The following is an 11,457-nucleotide window of genomic DNA, read 5'->3' as shown; positions in this document are numbered from 1 at the left end:
TTGGGGATGCTCACTTGTTGGGGATGCTCGCTGCTTTGGGGATGCTCATTGATTGGGGATGCTCACTTGTTGGGGATGCTCACTGCTTTGGGGATGCTCACTGATGGGGGATGCTCGCTGCTTTGGGGATGCTCGCTGCTTTGGGGATGCTCGCTGCTTTGGGGATGCTCACTGATTGGGGATGCTCACTTGTTGGGGATGCTCACTGCTTTGGGGATGCTCACTGATTGGGGATGCTCGCTGCTTTGGGGATGCTCGCTGCTTTGGGGATGCTCGCTGCTTTGGGGATGCTCACTTGTTGGGGATGCTCACTTGTTGGGGATGCTCACTTGTTGGGGATGCTCACTGCTTTGGGGATGCTCACTGATTGGAGATGCTCGCTGCTTTGGGGAAGCTCACTGACTGGGGATGCTCGCTGCTTTGGGGATGCTCACTGCTTTGCTCGTTGCATGGGCTGAGCACCCACCTGCAGGACAGACTCGCAGTGGTTGAGCCTTTCCACTCTACGCCAGCACGGGGGCATAAGCACAAGGAGATGCGACCCGGAGGAAGGATGGGCAGAGTCCTGTCCTCACCATCAGAAAACAGATCAACGCAAACACTCCGCAGGGGGATGGTCCTTGTGGTTGTTTGTCTTGATGAAACCAAGCGTTCTGTGGGAAGCAGACACTTCCTACACAAGTTCTCATACCCCAAACCTAGGTTTTCTGCTGCTGATTTTAACAGAACGAGCTCAGCCGTCCCATTATACCCATCCAGTGCCCACCAGGACCCTCAGTGCTGAGCAGCACCGCACTCAAAGCGAGGTTTCCCTTCCCCATTATTAAAAAAAAAAAGAAATAGGAAAAATAAATCAATCAAGTTTTCTGGCCTTGGAAATCGCATCGTAGGCACAAAAAGCAAAACCCATCCCTTGTGGGTGCCTTGGATTCAGTGCGGCGGGGTCCTGCCTCGGTTCTGCCCAATTCTGGGTGAAATTTTGGGGGAAAAAATTAAAGCTGGAGGTGCTTTAAGGGAAAGAGCATCCTCACTGCTCCAGGAGCAGGGAAAACGTTGAGTTGGTCAATATATATGTTCTTATAGAGAAACACCAAAGCATTTCAGCATCCGTGTGCAGGAAATGGAGCAACGCCACCTAACCCCTCACGCCAAATTAACACCTCGTTAATTGCACCTCCGTGGTGAAAACGTGCCAAGCTGGGGCTGCATTGGGCCGGGGGAAGGCAGAATGAAAGCAAAGCAAAGCAAAGGAAGAAGCCGGGGCTGTGTCCTCAGATGACACCCGAATGCAATGCGCTTGGAAGGGATCGAGCTCCAAACTCTCGCAGTGCAGCACACAAGTGGTGGGTGGCTTTATGCACAGCATCCTCTGCCAGTTCTGGGGCTTTTTCTTTTCTTTCTTTCTTTCTTTTTCCATTTTTATTTTTATTTTTGAATAATCCGACATCTTTAAGGAAAAGCGAACGCTCCCATCCACGCGATCGACTTGGGGAAGAGACTTTTCGGATGCCAACGGAGCAGATGGAAGAACTGATCCTCATTGCTTTGAGATGCACAGCGAGTTCCGTGTCCCCTCCAGCTGTTGGAGCAGCTGTCGGGACGCCAACAGAGCGCAACGGGATGGGGAACGTGGGGACGAACCTCAGCAAGACGATGCCACCAACCCTTGGGTTGCCACCCCTCAAGTGGGTGACCCCAAGAAGACGATCCCATCGTAATGCCCAGAGCCAGGCACCCTCACCCCAGTGCAGGGTGCAGCGCCCAGGGGTGCCCACCCCAACGTCACTCAGCTCGAAGTTCAATGGTGCCATCTGGTGGCACCGCTCGAATGCAACGGGAGCGCTCCGCTCCGCGCCGCTCCCTCCTCCCCATGGGGACACGTCAACGCCAACATCGGCCCGAACTCATCACCCTCCTTAACCCGGGTGTGAGGGAATGGGAACACCCAACCAGAGCCGCCTTGGTGTTCAAACAGCTCCAGAGCGTCGCAGATTTTTATGTATTTACCGTTTTTTCTTTCTTTGCTGCCCTCAACAGAATAGAGCGAGTTGGCCAACGGCTCGACCTCCGACCCAAGCACCGAAGCAACGGAGGAACGTGGGAATGAGTGCAAAATCATCCTCATTTCATGCAAAATGATCATAATTAAAAATCAGCAAGCACAGCCTGAGCAGCGATAGCACTGTGGGAGAGCAACGCCATGACCCACGCGGCGCTCACCTTGTCGGCTTGCGGGTAGCGGACCCGGGGGCTGCCCCACTCCCTGCTGATGCGCCAACGGGACTGGTGGCAGCTGGGGATGTAGGTGCAGCCCACGTCGCCCAGCTCTGGGTAGATGACTTCTAAGTCGCCTCTGGAGAGAGAAAAAGGGGAAAGAAGGGGTCAGGTGGGACCGCGCTGTGCAAAGGATGGGGCTCAGTGTGGGGCAGGAGGTGTGGGATGCAACCTGCCACCACGGACAGCACGTTGTGCAGCCTCCCGTGCTCTCAGCACGGGGTTTGCCTCTTTTCCTCACCCCCCCCCCAAGCAGCAGTAAGACAGCTTTGAACACTCACGATGGCTCAGATTGTTCCCAGGAGCTTCCAAAGTCTTAAAATCGCAGCCCATATGGCTTAACTCAAAGATTGAAGATAGGGAGCAAAGCCATCCCCAGCTTCCGAGGCTCTGAGCTGCTTCTCCCCCCCCATATATGAAAGCAGAGTTGAGCATCAGGTGGATTTTGGGCACAGGCAGTTCAATAATGGGTCAGATATCCCCAGCTCAGACTTGGAACCATTTCCCCTTCCCACGCAGTGCAGGAACACGGTGCCTTGAGGCCTTGGCAGGAGGAGCCCTTAAATCTGCATCCCTGAGGGCTGCCAAGCAGCGTGGGGCCGGCTCTACAGAGGCCAGGAGTCAAAAGCAAGGCGCTTCCACTCTGCTTGCATTCATCCACCGACTTCTACATCAGTTGCATCGCATTCCAGGAGCATTTTGGAGGCAGCAAAAAGGAGTTTCATAACAGAGAAACCCCCAAAGGAAGGGCTGAGTACGCAGCACTCCTACAAGCCCTCACATCTCATGCAACCAGTTCCCTGGGGGTGGGAAGACAGCAATGGGTATTGATAGCCCTGGTGGGGGGGAGGGTCCCATGGGCAGGGGGAGGTGCTTTGGAAGGGGTTCGCTCACCTGCAGAACTCGCTGTCCTTGCCGCTGAGGCTCTCGAAGAAGCAGGTGTGCGTGGGTTCATCCGGCCACAGCGTCTGTGCCCCCCACGCAGCGGTCCCGGAGAGGAGAGCAGCCAGCAGCGCCGCAGCCAGCAGCCCCATGCTGTCCTATGGGGACCAAGCATAGCACGTGGTCAGTCCCACCAGGACCCGGCACCGTCCTGTGGTTCAGTTCAGTCCCCCCCTGCTCCCCTATGAGTTGTTTTTCTGATTTCTAACAATTCCACATTAATGATGCCCGACGCAGACTGCGCTGGGGAGCGCTGAGAGCCCACCTCGGAGGGACCCCGTGCACAGGAGCCCGCGGTCACCTCCACCTGGAGGCTGCCACCACCGCGTCACAGGGAAGGGACAGAGCCCCCGGTGCCCCTCCTAGGATCAGGCTTGGCCATGGCCCGGCCCTGAGCTCGGGGAGGGCCAGGTTAAGGGGTTTGTACCCCCACAGCTCACCCCATGGCCCCATAGCAAGCCCAAGGGCCCCGCAGCCCAGCACTCACCCGTGGGCACCAGGGATGGAGCAGCAGCTCCGCGGTTGCCGTGGAGATGGGAGGGATGCAGGGGTTGGAAGCGGGGGTGGGGCAGCATAGGAAGGGGCAGCTCACCCCCCTGAAGATCCCCCCAAAGCATCGCAGAAACCAGCAGTGGGTTCCGCACCCCCAACCCTACCCACATCACCTCAACCCGGCCCCAAATTGCCGAGCCCTCCCCAGCCCTCCAGAAAGGACGTGACCCAAACGCACATCGGCAGCGGCCGGCTTTCCCCATGGCCCGAATCATTTGGGATGAGGCAAAATAAACACAAACCCACTGTTGGCTGGGAGCGGGTATTACAACACGCTGTCATTATATAACAAAGCGCCGGCACGCCGAGCGAGCACGAGTAAGTGCAGCACCACTGTCATTACGGAGAGAAAAAAAAAAAAAAACAAAAAACAACACCGGGCTCAACTAATTAGAAGCAGTAACGAATGGGGAGTGATCTGGAGGTTTAGGGGCTGATGGCTGCGAGAGGAAAGCAGAGCAAACGCCTGCTCTGCAGCGCTGCCCCGGATTGCTGCAGGCACGGACATGGGATGCACGGGGCTGCGGTCAGAGGGAAGACTCACGGTGGCAAAGCATCAGATTTTGGTATTTCACCCGGAGGACCACGAAATGGGCAGCGCTGCAGCTCAGGGCAGGAGGAGCAGCGCTGCTTCGTTGCAAACTGGTTGGTGGCTGCGTCGCTCGGCAGCGGTTCCTTGGGGAAACCCAAAGGACGGCACGGGTAGGATGCGCCCCGAGCAGCCCAGAAAGGGGCATCCATATGGGCATCCATCAGCTGGGGGGCAGAGAGCCCTCCCCCGAGGCTCGGTGCAGAGCAGCATGAGCAGAAAAGGGCTTGCTGCTCGCTGAGGAGCAGAGAGCTCCCCGGGGATGCTGCGCAAGAACACCCCAGCGGAGCGGCAACCTCTCGCGGAAGACGAACGCGGCTTTCTCTCTACAAAGCTATTTGCGGGGTAATTACCGAGATCCTATTTCTCCAGCTCGGGAGTTGCAGAGCCAGCAGGAAGCCCCCACGGAACCGCCCCGCGTTCACAGGGAATAAAACACACGGGGACACCGCGGTGTCAGAGCAGCTCCCACGAGAGCGGCAGAATGCTCACAGCCCCATCGGCACGCGCCGGGCCCCGGCAGCGAGGAGCCGGCACGTGCCTGCGGCTTGCACCACGCAACCGCCCCTCGGAGCATCCTCCTCCGTGGGAACGCACGCGCCGGCTCGGGCCCCGAGCGTGGCACCAGGATGTGTGAGCGTTGCACGTCGCAGCTCCTGACTCAGCAGCACCGGGCGCCAGGAATCCCGTCCTTCCTGCTGCTGGGAAGCCGTCGGCACGAGGCAATCCGGGCTGCACGCAGCCCCCGCGCCCCACGGGGCTGCTCCGTCCCGTGCGGCGCCGTCGATCGAGCCCCCTTTCTCACTGAGGCTTGATGCAAAGGTTTCTGCGCGGCGTGAGCAAAAGCTTGCCCGTGCGATGAACGGTGCTCCTTGCACGCCCAGCAGGGCCTTGAAAATGAAGCTGCAGCAAGAGGAGCTGGGCCAGAGCTCTGCCTCAGTTTCCCCACATAGGACGTCGGTGGCAACCATCTAGCGCCGTCCTGGGGGCAGCCCCAGGTCCTACAGCCACAAACGCGTTGGTGCTGCTGCTCAGCAGGGCTGCATGGAGCAGAAGCCATGGCAGAACTGGGGAAATCCCCCCCACACCCCACCCCGTTGTGCAGGAAGCTCCTTTCTCAGCCCTTTGCATGGCAATCAGAGGAAGCAGAAAGCCACATCCTGGCCCCCTGTGCACCTCTGCCGTGCCCTGCCCGCACTGCACGTCTTATCTCCCCTCCTAAGGGCTACCCGCAGCCAACAGCCCCACTTCCAGCCCCACAGGCGTGGCCATAGGGTTGCCCCCACCTTGCTCCGACCAACCCACTTGCAGTGCTGCGTGTGCAGCACGAAGGCTCCAGGTGTGGGCTGGGGGTGGAGGGGGTTAGGGTTTCTAGTGGTAGAACACCTCCCCTGAGCGAATCCAACATCTGAACCCAGGGGTTCAGGTCTCTGCAGCCGTCACGGGAATCGTTATGGGATCACGGGGTGGATGCACGATGCTGTGAGGTTGCACGATGCTTTTTGCTCTCTGCAGTTGCCAGCAGCTTGCTGTGCTCCCTGCGTCCCGAGAGGGCACACACAGTGCGGTGCAAACCGAGCAGCAAAGCGCGCCCGCAGCAGCTCTGCAGCAACGCTTTTGCTTTAGCAGAGCATCGCAGGAGCGCAACCAGGCAACTGCACCTCACTGCTGCAGCCCCACAGCCCGGCATCAGCCCATGGAGCTGCAGCCCCTCTCCCGTTGCACGGCCTCGGCTCTGCAGCAGGAGCACGTTGCACCCCTGCATCACTCCTTGCTGCTCCAAGCCCATGCACGGCCGCTCATCTTGGCCCCTGTGCACGATGCACAAGCCAGCACTGCTTTCACAGTGGGTTTTGCAAGCGAGATGCGCGGCTTGAGGAGGGGGGTCACCCATCTCTGCACCCCACCCAGGGCACAAGCGTGCTCACCCCATCCCCAAGCTCCTCTCCAGAAGCCAAAGCACATTCTGGGGAGGATGCACCACGCACAGCTTTTAGGTTTGCAGGAGGAGGTGACCTTGGTGGCAGCAGCCGCCGGCCACACGCTCGCGCACCAGCTCCCTTTGCAGCACCGCACAGCCGCACCTGGCAGAGCCCTTGTGACTGCACCGAGCTTGCAGCTCTTCCCGGGGAAGGGCTTCTATTTCGGGAAGAACGTTTGCATTTGACCTATATTAAGCGCATGCATTTGGCAATCGCAAAGCAGGAGCTCATTCCCCCTGCACCAGCAGCTCCGCAGCTGCACCACCGGCGTGGATCCTCGTGCAACCAGCTTGCACCACCACTCGCGCGCCCCGTTCTGCTGCAACCCACCTGGCGCCGCTCCGTGCTTCGGGCTCAGCCCTTTGCACTCAGGATGAAGGGAAAATTGCTGCTTCAAGCAGCACGCCAGCAAAAAAAAAAAAAATAAAAACGTTGTGCAACCCTCAGGTGCAGCTCGCTCCCACCCACGCTCCTTGGGGACTTTGCGTGGGCCACCGAGGTGTCACCTGTCCCCAGCTGAGTGTTTTCGCCCTTCTGCCCTCCCTGCATTTCTCTCTGGCACTGCACCTTTGCAGGAAGGGGGGGGGGGTGTGCCCCCGTGCCTCGTGGGTGCCCTAATGGTGATTACAGCCCTGAAGGGATGACAGCAAAACCCAAACACGCGGCGCTGAGCTCCGCTGCTGCGTGATGCTCGTGGGAAAGCCCTGGGGCACAGGGGTAATGGGGTGAGGAATGCACAGCCCTGACTCAGCCAAGATTAAGGGGGGGGAAGTGGGAGCCCTCCAAATGGGTCAGGGCTGGTGGGGGGGGGGGGGGGGGGGGGGGGGGGGGGGGGGGGGGGGGCACTGCTCCCCCATGCACAGGGACCTGCGTGGAATTTAGGGCAGCCAGGCAGGGACGGCTATAAATATCCCCATTTCAGATTCAGCCGTGCACAGCTCTCCAGCCCCCAGCTCGCTTGCTCTCTGCGGCCCAAAAAGAAGGGGAGCGCGGCCTGGACATGGGGTTTGAGCGATCCCCTCCTCGTCTGCGAGCAAACAAGTTGCAGGGGTCCCAACCCCCAGCAGAGGCGCAATTAACCATTGCTTTGATAGACTCAAACTGCACCGAATTGGCTCTACCCTTCCTCAGATGGTTTTAACCTGGCTGCCCCTGGGGGTCATGTTGTTTTGATGAGCAATGGGTCTTTCCAAGGGAAATGCTCCAGGACATCCCCCAAACCAGCTTTGGGCACCCACGCTTCTGTTGGGAGCCCCCCTGCTCTTCCCAGCTCCCCCCTTCCCAACCATTTGCTCTCAGCCCCTTCTCAGCCAGCAGCCCCCAGCCCCAAACCCGCTGCCATCCCCACCCAAATCCACGCTGCTGGACCCGGTGGGTACAGCCATGAACCCACCCCAACCCCTTCCAGCACAGCACCAGGCACTCAGCGCCGTACCCCACGGTGACCCCAATTGACTGCTATCAGGGGGCACAGAACCCCTGCACTTGCCCCCCAACACAAGAGGGAAAGCCCCCCCCGGTGCCCCGAACCCCCCTGCTCTCCCACCTACCGCCCTGTGTCCTGCTGTGTCTCTGCTCCCAGAGCCTGGCACAGCCCCAGCCTTGCTGCCCGGCCCCTTGGCAGCGCTGATCCCGGGGCTGTGCCAGCACAGCACCACCTGGGGCAGCTTGCAGAGGCTGGAACCCCATAGAACCAACCCCAGAGGAGCTGGGACAAAAGAAAACCCTACACATTGCACATTATCCAGCCCCATGCATTGCTCAGGGCTCAGCAACACTCTTGGAGTGCAAAACTCTGTGCTGGGTCACCCTTGTCCCCTCCTCCTGCCCCTCTGTGTGCCCCGTGCACACCTGTAGCCCAGCGCTCCATTAGCTCCCTGCTTTCCCATTGACTCACCAGCTGGTCCCACTGAGTCAGCCCTGCTGGCTGTGGTCATTTCCCTGCTCCTGTGGTTCCCATTGACTCACCAGTGCTTCTCCCAAGCTCGCCCTTTCCATTCCCATCCTGTCACCCTTGGGTGCTTGTCACACCCTGGCCAAGTCTGTGCCTTCCTTCTGCCCAGCACTGCGCCATCAGCACCACCGAGAGTATCCCCATCGTCACCCCTATCCACACCCTTGGATTTGGGCACAAAGGCTGCAAGGAGAGCTTGGGGGGGCAAAGGGTTGCCCCCATCTCTCACTCTGAACACCATCTGCTGTGCTTTCTTTGCAGAAAGAGCATGCACTTTGCAGAAAGAGCATGCACTTTGCAGAAATGGTGTGCACTCTGCAGAAAGAGCATGCACTTTGCAGAAATGGTGTGCACTCTGCAGAAANTGCAGAAAGAGCATGCACTTTGCAGAAATGGTGTGCACTCTGCAGAAAGAGCATGCACTTTGCAGAAATGGTGTGCACTCTGCAGAAATGACATGCACACTGCAAAACTTGTGTCCACTCAATGTCTCTAACGTATTCCTCCATGCATTTCTCCACCTATGCACTCCAACTCCAACACAGGAACTTAGCAATGAGGTCGAATGACCATTCCAAGTGTTGGGAGATGGGAAAGTTTGCATTTTTCTCTCTGCTTTTTCTTTCAGGGAGCCGTGCGAGCGCAGGTCCTGGCGTGCACCGTGCACCGGCGCACCCAGAGAGTGGAAAATTCCTGTCCGGTGCTGAGCACGGATTGTGGTCCAACAGGTTTGCTCGTGCGCCGGCCCCTCCGGTTGTGTCAGTGCAAAAAACTCATCCCTGGGGCATTCGTTGGGATCACATGGGCGAGCGTATAAAAATGATCCCTACCGGGACGGGGCAGCTCGTTGCTGGGAGAGCCGGGGCACAGCCGCCAGCGCCCGGACGCACACAGGTAACCGCCGTCTGTCTGTCCGTCCATCCATCTATCTGTCCACCCATCCACCTGTCTGTCCACCCATCCGTCTGTCTGTCCACCCATCCATCTGTCTGTCCACCCCTCTGTCTGTCTGTCCACCCGTCCATCCGAGCTTGGCTCCAATAGCGGCGATGGCTCTTGGCCAACCCAACGGGTTTTCTCCTTTCTTCGGGGACGACGCAGTGGGGTTGGGGATGGCAGAGGTGTGGGGTGGGTTCGGAGTCTGCCCTCCCTCCTGCGTCCCTGCTGGGGGGCTCTCCGACCCCAGGAGTTTGCCCCAGTGTTTTGTAGCATCTCTTTTCCCCTTCCTATGTTGTCCATCTCGTGGTCTCCATCCTATGGTTTCCATCTTACGGTCTTGATCTTACGGTCTCCATCCTACGGCCTCCATCCATCCTAAGGTCTCCATTTTATGGTCTCCATCTCATGGTCTCCATCCTATGATCTCCATTTCATGGTCTCCATCTCATGGTTTCCACCTTGTGGTCTCCATCTCATGGTCTCCATCTCATGGCCTCCATTTTATGGTCTCCATCTTGTGGCCTTCATTTTATGGTCTCCGTAAGATGGTCTGCATCTCATCTCATGGTCTCCATCTCATGGTCTCCACCCTATGGTCTCCATCCATCCTATGGTCTCCATCCTATGATCTCCATCTCATGGTTTCCATCCTGTGGTCTCCATCTCATGGTCTCCATTTTATGGTCCCCATCTCATGGTCTCCATCCTATGGTCTCCGTAAGATGGTCTCCATCCTATGGTCTCCATCCTATGGTCTCCATCTTATGGTCTCCATTTTATGGTCTCCATCCTGTGGTCTCCATCTTATGGCCTCCATCATATGATCTCCATTTTATGGTCTCCATCATATGATCTCCATTTTATGGTCTCCATCCTATGGCCTCCATCTTATGGTCTCCATCTCATGGCCTCCATCTTATGGTCTCCATCTCATGGTCTCCATCCTGTGGTCTCCATTTTATGGTCTCCATCTCATGATCTCCATCATATGATCTCCATTTTATGGTCTCCATCCTATGGCCTCCATCTTATGGTCTCCATTTCATGGTCTCCATCCTATGATCTCCATTTTATGGTCTCCATCTCATGGTCTCCATTTTATGGTCTCCACCTCATGGTCTCCATCCTATGGTCTCCATCCCTACTGGAGACTGTTGCTTAGGAACAGGCTCCTTCCTTCCTAATTTTGTTCTATTTGTTTCTAATGCGGAAATGTGCAGCCCCCCACGCCCTAAGCCACGTTCCCGGGGGTGCGTTTGGGATGTAACCAACGTGTGTTGGTGCAACGGATTTGGGACGAGACATGGGATCCCAGTTCACCCCTTCTTGCTGGGTTTCACCCCCTGCAAACCGCAGCAACACCCCCAATTGCACCTCAAGGACGGACTCCTTGGGGCTGTTCGCTGGGGGGGTGCTTTGTTGGCGATGCTGCTGGTTTATTTTGCACTGCGCCAGGAGGAATGGGAAACAGAGGAGCCACAGGATGCACCCGTGAGAAGGGGAACTTTCCCCAAATAGAAGCTCTTAGCAGCTTCTGCACGAGGCGTCAGCAGCTCCTAATGCTGGGGGGAGGAGGGGGGTGAGGGCTGCACGGAGAGCTGTGCCTATAAATGCCCACAAATTTAGGGCGGGGGGGAGGCAGCAGGATGGGCACACGTCAACAACACCTCCCAGCTATGGGATGCGAAATCCCTGCCACGGGGTGCAAAAATCCTGCAGCAGGACCTTGCATGTTGCCTTGCTTTGCAAAAGGTGCACCCGGGGAGCTCCACCAGCTCCGCGCTGGAGCGAAGTGGGGGGGGGGAGGATTTGGGGGTTGCATAAGGCTTTACCCGGAGGGCAGCGCTCCTTCTGGGTTTAAATATGAACAAACCACATGGCGAAGCCCTGAAATCCCGCAGCGCCGGGGTGGGATGAGCTCCAACCCACGGGGTGTGGGGTGGGATCCAGATGGGCCGTGCAGTGCGGACACGGCGAATTAACTCCAGGGAACCCCCAGCTTGGCGGGACAGGGGATGCAATTTGCAGAAATGCTCTTTTTGCTCATTTTAGACCTTCCCCCCCCCCGGCCAACGAGGGGCACGCACAGGGCCAGAAACCCTTGGGGCATCCCCTTCGGGCAAGCAGAGCCCTGCAGCAACAAGCTGCAAGGTTGGGGCTCTGGGAGCGGGGCTGATTCCAACGGTGATTCCAATCCGGCGGCGTTTCCTGCTCCCTGTGCCAGG

General features: G+C 58.0%; 2 protein-coding genes across 4 annotated transcripts in view; one reads left to right on the top strand and one right to left on the bottom strand.

Annotated features, from left to right (window-relative positions):
• Nucleotides 1–8,108, bottom strand: part of PEBP4 (phosphatidylethanolamine binding protein 4) — a 60,864-nt gene extending 52,756 nt beyond the window's left edge. For all 3 annotated transcript variants that reach the window (XM_021374923.1, XM_021374926.1, XM_021374924.1), the window contains exons 1-3: nucleotides 7,890–8,108; nucleotides 3,169–3,314; nucleotides 2,221–2,353 (exon numbers count right to left, since the gene is read on the bottom strand). In XM_021374923.1, the coding sequence (XP_021230598.1) occupies nucleotides 2,221–2,353; nucleotides 3,169–3,314; nucleotides 7,890–8,093 (483 nt within the window). In that variant the 5' untranslated portion in view covers nucleotides 8,094–8,108. The remainder of the gene's footprint in view (nucleotides 1–2,220; nucleotides 2,354–3,168; nucleotides 3,315–7,889) is intronic.
• The window catches only part of RHOBTB2 (Rho related BTB domain containing 2), a 21,385-nt gene continuing 18,961 nt past the window's right edge, over nucleotides 9,034–11,457 (top strand). The window contains exon 1 of the mRNA XM_021375026.1: nucleotides 9,034–9,187. The gene's annotated coding sequence lies outside the window, so the exon portion shown is untranslated. The remainder of the gene's footprint in view (nucleotides 9,188–11,457) is intronic.

This window comes from Numida meleagris, chromosome 21, assembly GCF_002078875.1.
Source record: "Numida meleagris isolate 19003 breed g44 Domestic line chromosome 21, NumMel1.0, whole genome shotgun sequence".
In the NCBI taxonomy this organism is placed as follows: Eukaryota; Metazoa; Chordata; class Aves; order Galliformes; family Numididae; genus Numida; species Numida meleagris.
This window is presented reverse-complemented; position numbering and strand designations above follow the sequence as displayed.